Consider the following 12,223-nt stretch of genomic DNA (forward strand, 5'->3'; position numbering starts at 1 on the left):
TACCCTTAAAACTGTTTTATTTATAGCACTTACATCTGCTAGAAGGGTGAGCGAGTTACAAGCGCTTTCTTGTAAGCCCCCTCACACAATCTTTCACAAAGACAAAGTTGTTCTGCAAGTGAAGCCTAATTTCCTCCCAAAGGTGGTTTCTGAATTTCATATCACTCAGAAGATTACCCTTCCATCTTTCTATCCTCCTCCTCATCCGGGGAAAGAGGAAGAGAGGTTACACAGGCTGGACCCAAGAAGGGCTTTAAGTTTTTACATTAGTAGACTGGCTAGGATAAGACAAGCAGACCAGCTGTTTGTAGGCTACGCAGGTCACAAGCTGGGGTTACCGATAATTAAGCAGACCATTTCCAGATGGATCATTTTAGCCATTTTGGAATGTTATAAGCTGGCAGGAAAAGAGCCCCCTCAAAATCTAAGGGCTCATTCGACCAGAGCTATCGCAGCTTCATCGGCCCTCAAAAGAGGTGTGCCAGTTAGAGACATATGTGCGGCTGCCACATGGTCGTCCGTCCATACCTTTACACGGTTTTACAACTTGGATTCCTCCTCCAGTCAAGAGACTAGGTTTGGAAGGGCAGTATTGCACTCTATTCATCAATAAGAGGAAGCATGAAGTCGGTACTCCCACCTTCAATAACAGAATACTGCTATGGGAGCCTATCTAAGATAAGGAATACGTCGGAGGACACAATCCCTTCGAAGAACAAGTTACTTCTTACCTTGTAACGTTCTTTCGATGGGATGTTCCTCCGACGTATTCCTTATCGACCTTCCCATCCATCCTTGCAGTACTACTTCCCTTGTTTTTGCAGCTTACGCTCCTTCAGGGTGATTAGACTAGTCGAGAAAGAATTATTGTGGGCTACAAAACGGAACTGAGCAACGGACGCTGCGCGCAGCCTTTATAGGCAGGATGACGTCGTCGTCGATACGGCGGCTGTCGAGGGACATCGACTCGGCGGACGTCGACGCGCAGCACCCTCTAGAGAAAAAAATTCCGAGGTCAGCAAAGCTGGAAAGAGACATCTAAGATGAGGAATACATCGGAGGAACATCCCATCGAAAGAACGTTACAAGGTAAGAATTAACTTGTTCTTTGGTGGGGAAAAAAGACAATGTTCACTTTGTCTGGGGTTCTGGGTAATACATTCTGGGCAGCTTCGCGCAAGTCAGACCTCTGTGCATTCTCACGGGCGTCCCCTTTTGGAAAATGCGTGGGGTCACCTGTGGGAACCCACACATGGCCAAATTGGAGGGGCGGCCCATCTCATGTAGCCCTCCCCAGGGGCAGATAATGGGGGGGGGGGCTGTCCTGCACTCCTCCCTGGGCTCAGGCGTCCGTTCCTAGGAGCAGATATCTGGTCCCAGGGAGGGCTGCATGACATGGCACCCACTCCATTGCGCCTGGGGGAGAGAGGAGGACAATGCCACATCCCATTAGAAACTTCCCAGCCCCTTTGGGGTGCCCCACAGCCCCCCCCTAAAAAGCGTTCCACCATTTTTCTTTTTTTTCTTTGTTTACGAAACTTTCCTTGGTGCAGAGGGGCACATTGGTGTGGCAATCTGGCCCCGGGGTGCCCAAACCTTACTGCCCCACCCACTGAGGCGGCCTGTCCCACCAACCATTTTTGGGGGCCCTCTCCCCCCCAAATGGGTGGCAGGGGCACCTCATGCAGGCCTCCCTGGGCCTCTTACAAACGGCTGCGTGAGGTACACCCCCCCCTCCATTTGGAGTGGAGGGAAGAGGGCCCCAAAAATGGTGGGACAGGCCCCCCAATGCATGGGGCAGTAGGGTTTGGGCACCCTGGGGGCAGATTGGCACAATAATGTGCCCATCTGCGCCAAGCGAAGTTGGGTAAACAAAAAAAATAATATAAATTCGTAGGCTGCTTTTTAGGGGGGGGCAGCTGAGGCCCACCCTAAATTGGCAGCAAATGTTATACTGTAACGGGGGGTGGCCCTCACCCCGCCCGACCCCAAAGGGAGGGCCCCACCTCATGCAACCCTCCACCTCATGCAACCCTCCCTGGCATCAGATAGGGGAGGCCCCACCTCATGCATCCCTCCCAGGGGTCAGATGCCCCTTCCTAGGAGCAGATATCTGCCCCCAGGGAGGGTTGCATGAGGTGGGGCCCTCCATTTGGTGTGGGGGGTGAGGGCCACCCCCCGTTGCAGTACATCATTCGCTGCCAATTTAGGGTGCCCCTCAGCCCCCCTAAAATGCAGCCTACCATTTTGTATTTATTTTTTGTTTACCCAAGTTCGCTTGGCGCAGACTGCCACATTAGTGTGCCAATCTTCCCCCAGGGTGCCCAAACCCTACTGCCCCATCTGTTGGTGGGCCTGTCTCACCATTTGTGGTGGCCCTCTACTCACCCACACCGAACGGAGGGGGGGGGGCAGATCATGCAGCGCCTCAGATGAGGTTCAGGGAGGGCTGCATGAGGTGTCCCTCCCCCCCCCCCCCCAGCCATTTGGGGTGGGGGGAGAGGGCCACCACAAAATGTAGCGAATGTTGTACTGCAACGGGGGGTGGCACTCACCCCCCACCCCAAATGGTGGGCCCCACCTCATGTAACCCTCCCTGGGGGCAGATAGGGGGGGCCCCCCACCCCATGCGTCCCTCCCTGGGGTCAGATGCCCCTCCCTAGGAACAGATATCTGCCCCAGGGAGGGTTACAAGAGGTGCCCCCCTTTCTGCTTCGGTTGGGGGGGGCACCCCCCTTTCATTCAGTAAAAAATCCATGGTGGCTAGTGGCCCTCTACCCCCACCCCCCCTTTTTTCTTTTTTTTTTTTTTTAACATTCCCTGGGGGCAAATGGTCAGCCATCTGCCCCCAGGGTTCACATGCATGTGCCTCCATGCATTGGGGGCCGGGAGGGGGAAGAGGGCTTCTTGCTTGAAGTAGCCCCCTTCCCCCCAACTCACAAACGGATCCATGGTGGTCTAGTGGGTTGCTGGTCACGGATCGAGCGCTCTGCTCCGATCCGTGTCGAGCAATGCCTCATATATGTGGTGTCCTTGGAAAGGAGAGAACCTCCCCTTTGCAAGGACACCACTTTTGGCTGTATCCCTGGTGGTCTAGTGGGCCCCAGGGCCCCAACTCCCCTCCCCCGATTTTCGGGCCACGGGGGAAAAGGGGCCGCTTACCTAGTAAGCAGCCCCCCATGTCACAAACAGATCTGTATTGATCCGGTGACATTGCTGCCCGCCGATCGCGTCCTGCGCCCGATCCGCGGGCAGCCATGCCACACAATGGGCATCGTTTAAAGTGGAGAATCTCCCCTTTCCAAAGATATCCGCATCGATCTCCGGCTTGAAATACAGCCGGAGATCGATGCAGAGAAAGCAGGGCTCTTACCTTCTTTCTTTTACTGCTGCAGCCGAAAATGGCTGCTGCAGTGATTTTACTTTCAGTTTCACGCCGACGTGAAACTGAAGGTAATCCAGCCCCCTTGCAGTGAGGGGGGGACCTCCCCCTGACATAGCCCGGAGGTTGGATTACAGCTTTGCCCGATCCCTGCGTTGCAGAGTGCCAAAACCGACGGTGGCAACCTGGAGCGCTTTCCACTGACAAGCCGGCTTGTCGGTGGCACTTAAAGGGTTAATGGGTGGCCTGCGTGATCTGAAAACTGCGCCTAGACCGAGTGACCCCTACTCGAAAAGAGCCAAGGAAAGCAAATGTAAAGAAGCTTGTATTTTGCCACAGTTACTTGTGAATGAGAAATACAGAAAGAGAGCAATCTTTGTTAACTATTGAAAAGCCTGGATGATTAAAGAGTTGAAGTGCAACTGTTTTGAAAGCCAAGAAATTGGAACTGATGTGTTGAAGTTGGAAGAGCTAACTTCTTGGGGGAAGAAAACACTGAGGCCTTTTTGGAACTGTTCTGAATTTGGGTAAGAGGAAGCTGAAAATAAGCCAGGAGCTGGAAGAAGCTCTTAACTTTATTTTGTACACTATTTCTTTTGCTGCTGACATCCCTACACATTGTTTACATTTAGCTGTGAGGGCAAGTCTAGATTTTGAACACACAGACTTTTGAATTGAATTTACTGACTCAGACTATCCTTAGTTTACTTTAGGTAGGGAAATCCCACCTTAGCCTAGGGCAAATTAGGCCTTACTCCATCCTGACATTTAAGTAAAATGATTTTTTTTATTTTTTAGAAAGTTGAATATGTTGTCTCTTTCTTTATGATGCCTTCACAGCTCCCAAAATCCTCCCCCCGGGTTGATTGTAGAAATCCATCTAAACGCCACTCCATTTGTTTTCTCTGCCACTCCCCACAGGTGCCAGTGAAGGTTTGTCTACTAGTTGGCCAATTGGGGATCAGCCCAGCAATGCACCCCATTAGCTCCTCCTTTTCCAACTCTGTTTCAAAGCTTGATGGTCACCAGAGTATATTGGTAGCTGGGTGTGATGCTAACTTGCAGGATACCTATCTGGATGTTGGCACTTCAGTCTGCGAGCCTTCCTTACTTTATGGATGGACTGATGCTTAGGCAGGTTACATGCAGAGGTAAAGTCTATTCAGCTTAGAACTGAATACTTGTATCCACCTCCCGTTCATAAATGCAGCTGTAGAGGCTGCTCACAGAATATGGACTCTGAACTTGATCCTGGTAGAGAAAACAGTCATCTGCCGATAACATTGGTGCTTCAGCATTCGTATCTTTGATAGTCCAAATGGAACTCTTTCAACCTTCCTGATGATATTAAGCACTGTTGCCTTGAACATAGCTCTAGGGAGAATTCAAAATAGTGAGTTTTGTGTATAGTGTGGTATTACCATGGCAGTTTGAAATTTGATCCTCATGATTAAGAATCTAAACACGTTGAAGCCCTTCCAGAGTTCTCACCAAAGCTTGAAGGAGAGTTTTGCTCTTCAATGAAGACCTAATACTGGAGAAATAGGGTTTCAGGTAAGTAAGCCATTTCCTATGGCGGTAATTTTCTTTCATGTTGTAGAGGTACCACCACTTATACAATCTTTATCATTTCAGCAATGTGGTGCTCAGCCTCGCTATGACAATGAGGAGAAGGACAAGGAGTACAAACCACACAGCATTCCTTTGCGACAGTCTGTCCAGCCATCTAAGAGCAAGACCTATGGCCGACGGGCAAAGCGGTTGCAGCAGGATGTAAGTTTCCATTAATCCTAGATCCCCTCAATCCCCACTTTTGTTCTCTTCGTCACATGTGTGATTTGCTGAGCTTGCACATTGCTTGGACTGTCTTTCTTCTTATCCCTGCCTCTTAGCCCACCATGCATTCCCCAAACCCATCTCGTTTTACAATCTGATGTGTTGTAATTCCAGCAAAGTGTTGAGAGTGTGCTGCTGCTTATTTAATTCCACTCGAGTTGCCTGCCAGCTATCAAAGTACTCCACATCGTTTTTTAATTTGCGAATGCTTCCTTCTGTTAAACTCTAGATAGTTGATCTGTGGTGACCTGGATCGCTCTACTATAGCTGCCTATCATTTCTTCACTCTGACAGTGATATTTGTACTTGTAGAGTCTATGCATTATGTTCCTATGGTATTTATATTGCGAAAATAGAATTGAAAACCAAGTGGCTAAGCACACACTTTTTTTTATGTGCCTTGCAAAATGCCACGATATTGGATGTGTGGTGTCTTTCCACATGTTTGGTATTAAATAGTTTAGGAGCCTGCATTGAAAACCTGTGATCTTCTTGATGCTTCATTTTTGAGCAAGTGTTTATCAGCATAGGTTGGTCAGCACATCGGATTGCCCGCATCTACCTCTACCTAAATGGATTTAATGGTCAGACACCACCTTAAAGATAACTCCCGACACTGCAGTGACTCGATGTAGGTGCCTCCTGAGTGTTGTGCAGTTGCCTGTTGTTTTTGTGAGATTGAAGATTACGTGAATTCCCACTTTTTGCACTTCGCATAGAAAATCCAGAAAGCCTAACATGTTCAGTTTATCTATGATTGAGCTCTGAGTTTAGGAGGTCCCATGACTCAAACATTTTTGGTTCGGTGAGGGTAAAGGGGAACCCTCTTATATGGACAGGCTAATAAAAATAAATCCTGCACCACTTTCAGAAGGTGGGAACTGAGACTGAAGTGTGGTTCCCACACCACCTCACATTCTGTGTTTGTGCTTTTTTTAACCTTATTTGTCTTTATAATATTCAGGAGAAGGCAAGCTAATGAGAGAATGTTTTCCTTATAATAGCTCATTCTGGGTGCTGTTTAACACAAGACCACTGGCGCTAGATCACTTGCCAAATGCATCCAGACCATCTAACATTATGGAAACACTCTTACATATCTACTTTGGAAGGGAAATGTAGCCCCCTGACTCTGAGGGTCTCCAAGTGTGGTTTCATATAGACGTTGTGACGTTGTCCCAACTGACCTTTCATTCGACCTGAAATGGACCCAAGTATCCCAGTTTCAACCACTACCCTAGAGCCATCAAGAGCAAATGCACCCAGGGTCTCCTTCAAGGTGTGAGCAAAAGAGGCTTGTTGATCAAACAGCGGGGAGAGATTCATTTTCTCAAACTACTGAAGGTCAGACAGCCTAATCAGACCCATTTTATGTCTTGCTTGTAATGCGATCTCAGACTGCCATGAGGGCAGTCTCCCTCCCTGCATTGGGGTGAATATCTGGCAGGTGGCCACCCAAGAGACTGTCCTCTAGCCAACTCTGCAGCTGAGCAAGACATTTTTTTTTCTCCAGGATTTTCGAATAGCCAAAATAGGCCTCCAGTTAAGTGATCAAAAGTTGTATGCTAAGTTGTATGCTAGGGGCAATGGCACTATACCAGATGTTAATAGTAACATGAACTACTGTAGCGCTAATGCCTTGTCACATTTTCTATCCAGCAGGGCAGGGTGGAATATTCCTACTGGGACAAGTGGGGCACTACATTTGATGTCCACAGTAAACTGATATGAATCAAATTGTGGGCTTTCTTGTGCAGGAATCCCAATTTGTATTCTGAACAGGCTGTTCCTCCCTGACAACCCCATAGCAATGGAGAGGAATGTTTATCTTTTCTTCCATTAACTTTATTAAATGATTTTTATCTTTCCTGAAAGTTGATGCCTTTGCTTGCAAATTATCTTTGCTTAAAATATGGGCAATCTGGTAAAATGTCTAGGTTCTGTTGAAGGTTTAAGTTTTTCCAATATCCAACCTCTTAGCACACAGTGTCTTTTTTCATATTCATAAAGTTTTTTTGGCTTGTCCCGGTTTGCATTACATTTCAATGCTGCTTTTTGCTTCTTTGTGGAGCAGCAATATTGTTTGCTGCATTTTAGAAAGGAGCATCACATACCATCTTCAAAGTGCAGAGCAGGTGGGGCACTGCCTCAGAGAGAATGTTGTGAAAGTAAGTCATCTAATGGTACAAATTAATTTTTCAATGGGACTGCAAAAATGAGTTCTTGCGTTCACCTTTTTGTGTATCTTTTACTAAAACAGGGCCCTGAAGTGATCACTTTTCACTAAATAGAAAATCATCTTCCAGAGTGTCCAGATGTCTACAAAGTAGTGTTCCAAAAAGTGACCCTTACTTTGAAAATTGATTTTTATGCTTACAGGATGTTTTTTGACTGTCACAGTATCCAAAACCTCTAGACAGATTGCTAATTCAGCATGTCAACCCAAGTTTTACAATCTTACAGTACCAATATGTGTGATGCCCCCAAGGCCAGAGTGAGCAGAAAGTTACTGATGAAATCTGTAAAGGCTGTGAAAGGGCTCCGTTGAATTTCAAAACAAAGAGAAAAGCAGCACTTTAAGAAAAGTTATCAGATGTGAATTGAAAATCTTAAATTCATCGATGGGAACAATCTCTTTCCATGTGCTACCAAAACTTTACCCTCCTGTAGAGGCGATCTTGATGGTCGTGCATCCTTTTCCATGCTTGCTGTGGGCTTGATCTCCATACTAACATTTGCTGTGCTGTTGCTCACTGTACATCGGCGCTCTGATTTTACATTCATTGTGTGGTTCTTTTATTTGGTGACTCACCTAACATGTTCCTGCCCTTCGCGTCTGTTTCTCATTCATTCATTGTTATTTTGTTGTCTCATACAGGATCCCGAAATTGCAGATCCTGCCGCTGGCACATCGCCTTCTCTCCCCGATCAAATGCCTCCATCTTTGGTATTGTTTTTGTGTCCATTCATTTCTACTCCTTTATCCCCATTTGTTTGGCCGTATCACTGCCCTTTATAGTCTGAACTATTGTGTTTGTGATAGAGGACAGACGGGTGTGGTTTTGTTTGTATTCCAGAGCTATGTCCCAGTGTTAGAACAGATTCTCTGCCCTTTGTTGAGGGAGTGAGAGGCACGCTCTCTGAGCTAGGCAACCGGATATCCCACACAAATTACATCTAGTGTTAGCTGCGGCTATATTATACATCTTATAGTCAATAGGGCAATGGCCACACAAACAGGTCATGAAAATAATACTGCGTTTTGTGTAGGTAGGCAAGTAAAATGTTGTAAAGGCTACCAATATATACATGATTTGAGAGTCTTTTCAGTGTTCAAAGATTGTGACCCTACCAATAAGAGTGTTAGTCAAAGTTTGTATGCAGTACCCTTTGGGACCACTACACACAACTAGGACTACAGGTGTAAGCAAAACCAACCTTTGGTATAAGTGTGTACTACACAGTTTTTGGTAGCAGAGTTGAGTAGCCAGGCTTATCTCAAGAGGGGAATGTGAGCTGTAAGGATGTTAAACAGAGGTCTACAATCACACGTATTCAAATAGACTCTTCTACTCAAGGTTTCTTGGTAAAACACTTATTAATTTATTTCACACTCAGTTATAAAACATTCACTAAAAGCAGGCAACCTATATCACACAAAAATATACTTCAGTACTTCACACTATCAGTTTCTGAGACATTTAAACTACTTTGAAGGAGGAACAAAATGGCGTTCAGAGTGTAGGAGCAAAAAGGCATAGGTTAATAAAAAGAAGCTTACAATTATTCTTACAGTGCAAATAATTTGAGTTCACCAGAGGAGTCAATTCAATGCAATAGGTTAGGCCAAGGTCAATGGGCTAATTTCTTTTATAGGATAGGCAGTTCTCGTAGTTAAACGGAAAGGTCTTTGCCAAAGTTCTCAGAAGTAGTTTGTAAAAGAAAGATTCATATGTTGGGTCACAAGCTGACTAGGCCTGCAAGTTGCCAAAGTTTCAAGCACTTTCGCAGTGAGAGTTAAGGGGTCTCGGTCGGGATTTCACAGTACCTTACAATGAAGAAAAAGATGCAGCTGAAGACGTCTGTTCCTGGCAGTTCCTGCAGATCTCGCTGTTCCTGAGCCTCAGTCGTGGGGACAAGAGGGAGAATGCTGGGGGACTCCTGCACTGTGACTGGTCAAAAAGCTGGCAAAGGCAATTCTTCAATTCCGGTAGCTGTAGACCAGCAACAAAACTGGTGTCCCTCTCCCTGGTTTTTCAGGTTCCTGCAGCACTCTGAGGAAAAACACAACCAGCTCCAAGAATGGTATCCAGGTGGCTTAAGGTTCAAGTTGATTGGTCCCACCAACTCAAAGGGAGAAGTCGTCCTTGAAGGGATTCTCTGTCGAGGTGAACTTGGTGATTCGGCCCTGCAGCAGGGCTTCACCGGGCAAACCAACGGTTCAGGAGTTGCAGCAGCTGTCCTCTTCAAGCTCGTCTTCAGTTCTTTCGTTCCAGTGGTCGACTCTGCCTTCCAAGCCAAGAGACTCGTCTTTTATCCAGTTTCCTCCCATTCATTCCAGCCTAGCTGCCACTCACCCCACAGGGTGGCTGTGCTTGCTGGGCAGTCAGCCAATCATGCCAGAGTGCATTTGGGTCTCCTAGGAGACTAAGCACAAGGAGTTTTGGGCACCTCCATCACTTCCTGCCCACCCCAGACACTCGGGTGACCGAGGCGGTCTTCAGTCCTGAAGCCCGTCAAAGGTGTAGGAACAAAGGGACCAAAGCTGGTTTGGCGTGCAGAGACAAACTCTAGAAGGACCTTTCCAAAAAAGAAATGGCAAAAAGAAGACCGGCACCTGTTTAAACAAAGGGGGCTCAGGCGACATCTTGAAAAACATGGCTCCCGCGATTTAACGCTACCGTTGTTCGCGGTCGGGAAAATCATGGTAGTTTGTTGTAAAACCACTGCCACCAGCCATTCCAAGAGGAAAGAGTAGCATTTGACTGCTACATGAGTTTCTAGACATAGGTGATAAGTAACCCCTCCAGCACACTATTGTAAGATAGGGTGTGCTGGGTCTAGGAATTTGAAAAGACTTGTAAAGTCAATTTCACTTTACTTTCTCTATGAGCAGTAGTTTATCCCTGAGAAGGTATTTAAACCTTGGGATAGCCTAAAAGGCTTCCCCTGTGTCACTGCACTGAGGGTGCTGTGGGACACAAATGAAAAGATGCTTGTGGAGTTGTCTAAAACTCCATAATCTAAGAACGCAAGAGTAAAACACATTCATTTGAAAAAGTTGAAAGTCCCAAAGTTTAGCAAAAGAGCTGGAGGGCTCTAAGGTTAGGGGGGGAATTGGCACATTTTGAGAATACTCCCTAACCAAAGGGTCACTGGCCATGCCAAATTGATACACCAGGTACCACATTTTACTGTCAGTAACCTGGGGGCTCCCCAGGATCTGTATCTGCTCAACTGGGAGTCTCTCACAAGACGAACTAGCTTTTTGATTGGCAGAGTAGGATACTTGTTCTCATGCTGCTGTACCCACAATGTCAAGTATATGCCCAGTGTTAAATGTTGTGTGCTATCCTGTCGATCAGCACTTGTGGTCATGCAAACGAAATTGGTCCTGATTGTGAAAACGTAACTTCAAAAAGTCAAAGGTCAATAGTGTTGTTCTGAGTTTCTGGTTAAGCAGCGACTGCATAGGTGACAGCAAGGATTCTGCAGGCATGCAAGTTTGTATTGCTGATAAGGCTTCGGAGTAGGATTCTTCAGGGAAAAGGCTAGTAAAACAGTTAGGACGAAAGTAGACCGTTTAGAGCCTCTTACCAGAATTACAGTTAAGGACTTTCAGCCTCTCAAATTGCAGGGAACAGTTAGGATTCCCTACCGACCTATCCAAATATTAAAACATTTCTACAATTTGTTATAGGGGAAATCATTATTACATTTCTTCTTATGGTCCACATAATCTGCACACAAAGGTGTGCATGCATTTTCTTAATGTAGTTGCTGCATATTTATGCAGTCGGGTAATATATATATTTACCGTAACCAGATAATTGGATTATAAACGGGGAAATATGTTTTTCATTGCTACCAGGCAACAAATCAAATTATGCAGATCAACAGTGCTTTATATCAAGCTGTGGAAGTCTTGATTTTTGACAAACCTGTGGAACGGATCCTTGCACAGCATATATATTTGAAGGTTTTGTGCATCTGTTTAGATTCCCATGCTGTGCAAATTCTGCCATGTAGTGATATGTCTGGGGTATTAGTTGTTTTCTTCAGAATGAAGTAGAAGTTGCCAGGGCGTCCCGTCACACAATCTGTTGAGATAAGGGTTCTGGGAGGCCACCCTATTACCATGAACAGAGAGAAGGCAATTGGGTCTGCCAAAACTCAATCAAGGTAGGTGGTAGAGCCGTAACGCTTAGACCTCAGAAATTGTGGAGGTGTTGTAATGGCACATTGAGACAGACGCACAGAGAGACACCTCCAATTAGACAGCATGTAATAAAATGCACTATTTATTGGGCTTGAACACACTCGGAGCAATACAAATAACAGGTATGTATTACTATACGCATATATATGTTCACAATAGGTGATCTCACTAGGGAACACCGACGCTTTACTTTTAAGACAGTTGCAAATTATTCTGTTATGAAGCATAGACGACTTTGTGAAATAAAGCAAGTTAAATGGGTAACTACTGAGAAAGCAATTGACATTCAAGGGTAAGTATTGTGAAAACAATAGAAACGCCATCACCCTGCCTTATAAAATAAGGCTGCGAACACTTGAAAAGTCCTTCTCTACTATTGAGAGGTTCTCGTGCCCTTAAGAGTCACCAGTCCCAAGAAGAAACCTTTTATAGGAAGTCATGAGTCTTAAGAGGAGAACCATTTTTTGGCAGAGCCACCAGGAGAGTAACATTTTTCTAGTGATGAAAGGACAAAGATAAGTACAGAATATTGGGGCTCCTTTCCCAATTTCACCAGTCTAGCAGGA

The 12,223-nt window shown here is 45.9% G+C and overlaps 1 protein-coding gene across 4 annotated transcripts in view; it reads left to right on the plus strand.

Moving 5' to 3' along the window:
• The window catches only part of KDM5C (lysine demethylase 5C), a 1,076,337-nt gene that overhangs the window by 208,486 nt on the left and 855,628 nt on the right, over window positions 1-12,223 (plus strand). For 2 of the 4 annotated variants that reach the window (XM_069645250.1, XM_069645251.1), the window contains exons 5-6: window positions 5,018-5,155; window positions 8,097-8,165. In XM_069645250.1, coding sequence (XP_069501351.1) covers window positions 5,018-5,155; window positions 8,097-8,165 — 207 coding nt within the window. The remainder of the gene's footprint in view (window positions 1-5,017; window positions 5,156-8,096; window positions 8,166-12,223) is intronic. The other 2 variants (XM_069645253.1, XM_069645254.1) reach the window with 1 other exon arrangement.

This window comes from Ambystoma mexicanum, chromosome 2p, assembly GCF_040938575.1.
Source record: "Ambystoma mexicanum isolate Mex_15411 chromosome 2p, UKY_AmexF1_1, whole genome shotgun sequence".
In the NCBI taxonomy this organism is placed as follows: domain Eukaryota; kingdom Metazoa; phylum Chordata; class Amphibia; order Caudata; family Ambystomatidae; genus Ambystoma; species Ambystoma mexicanum.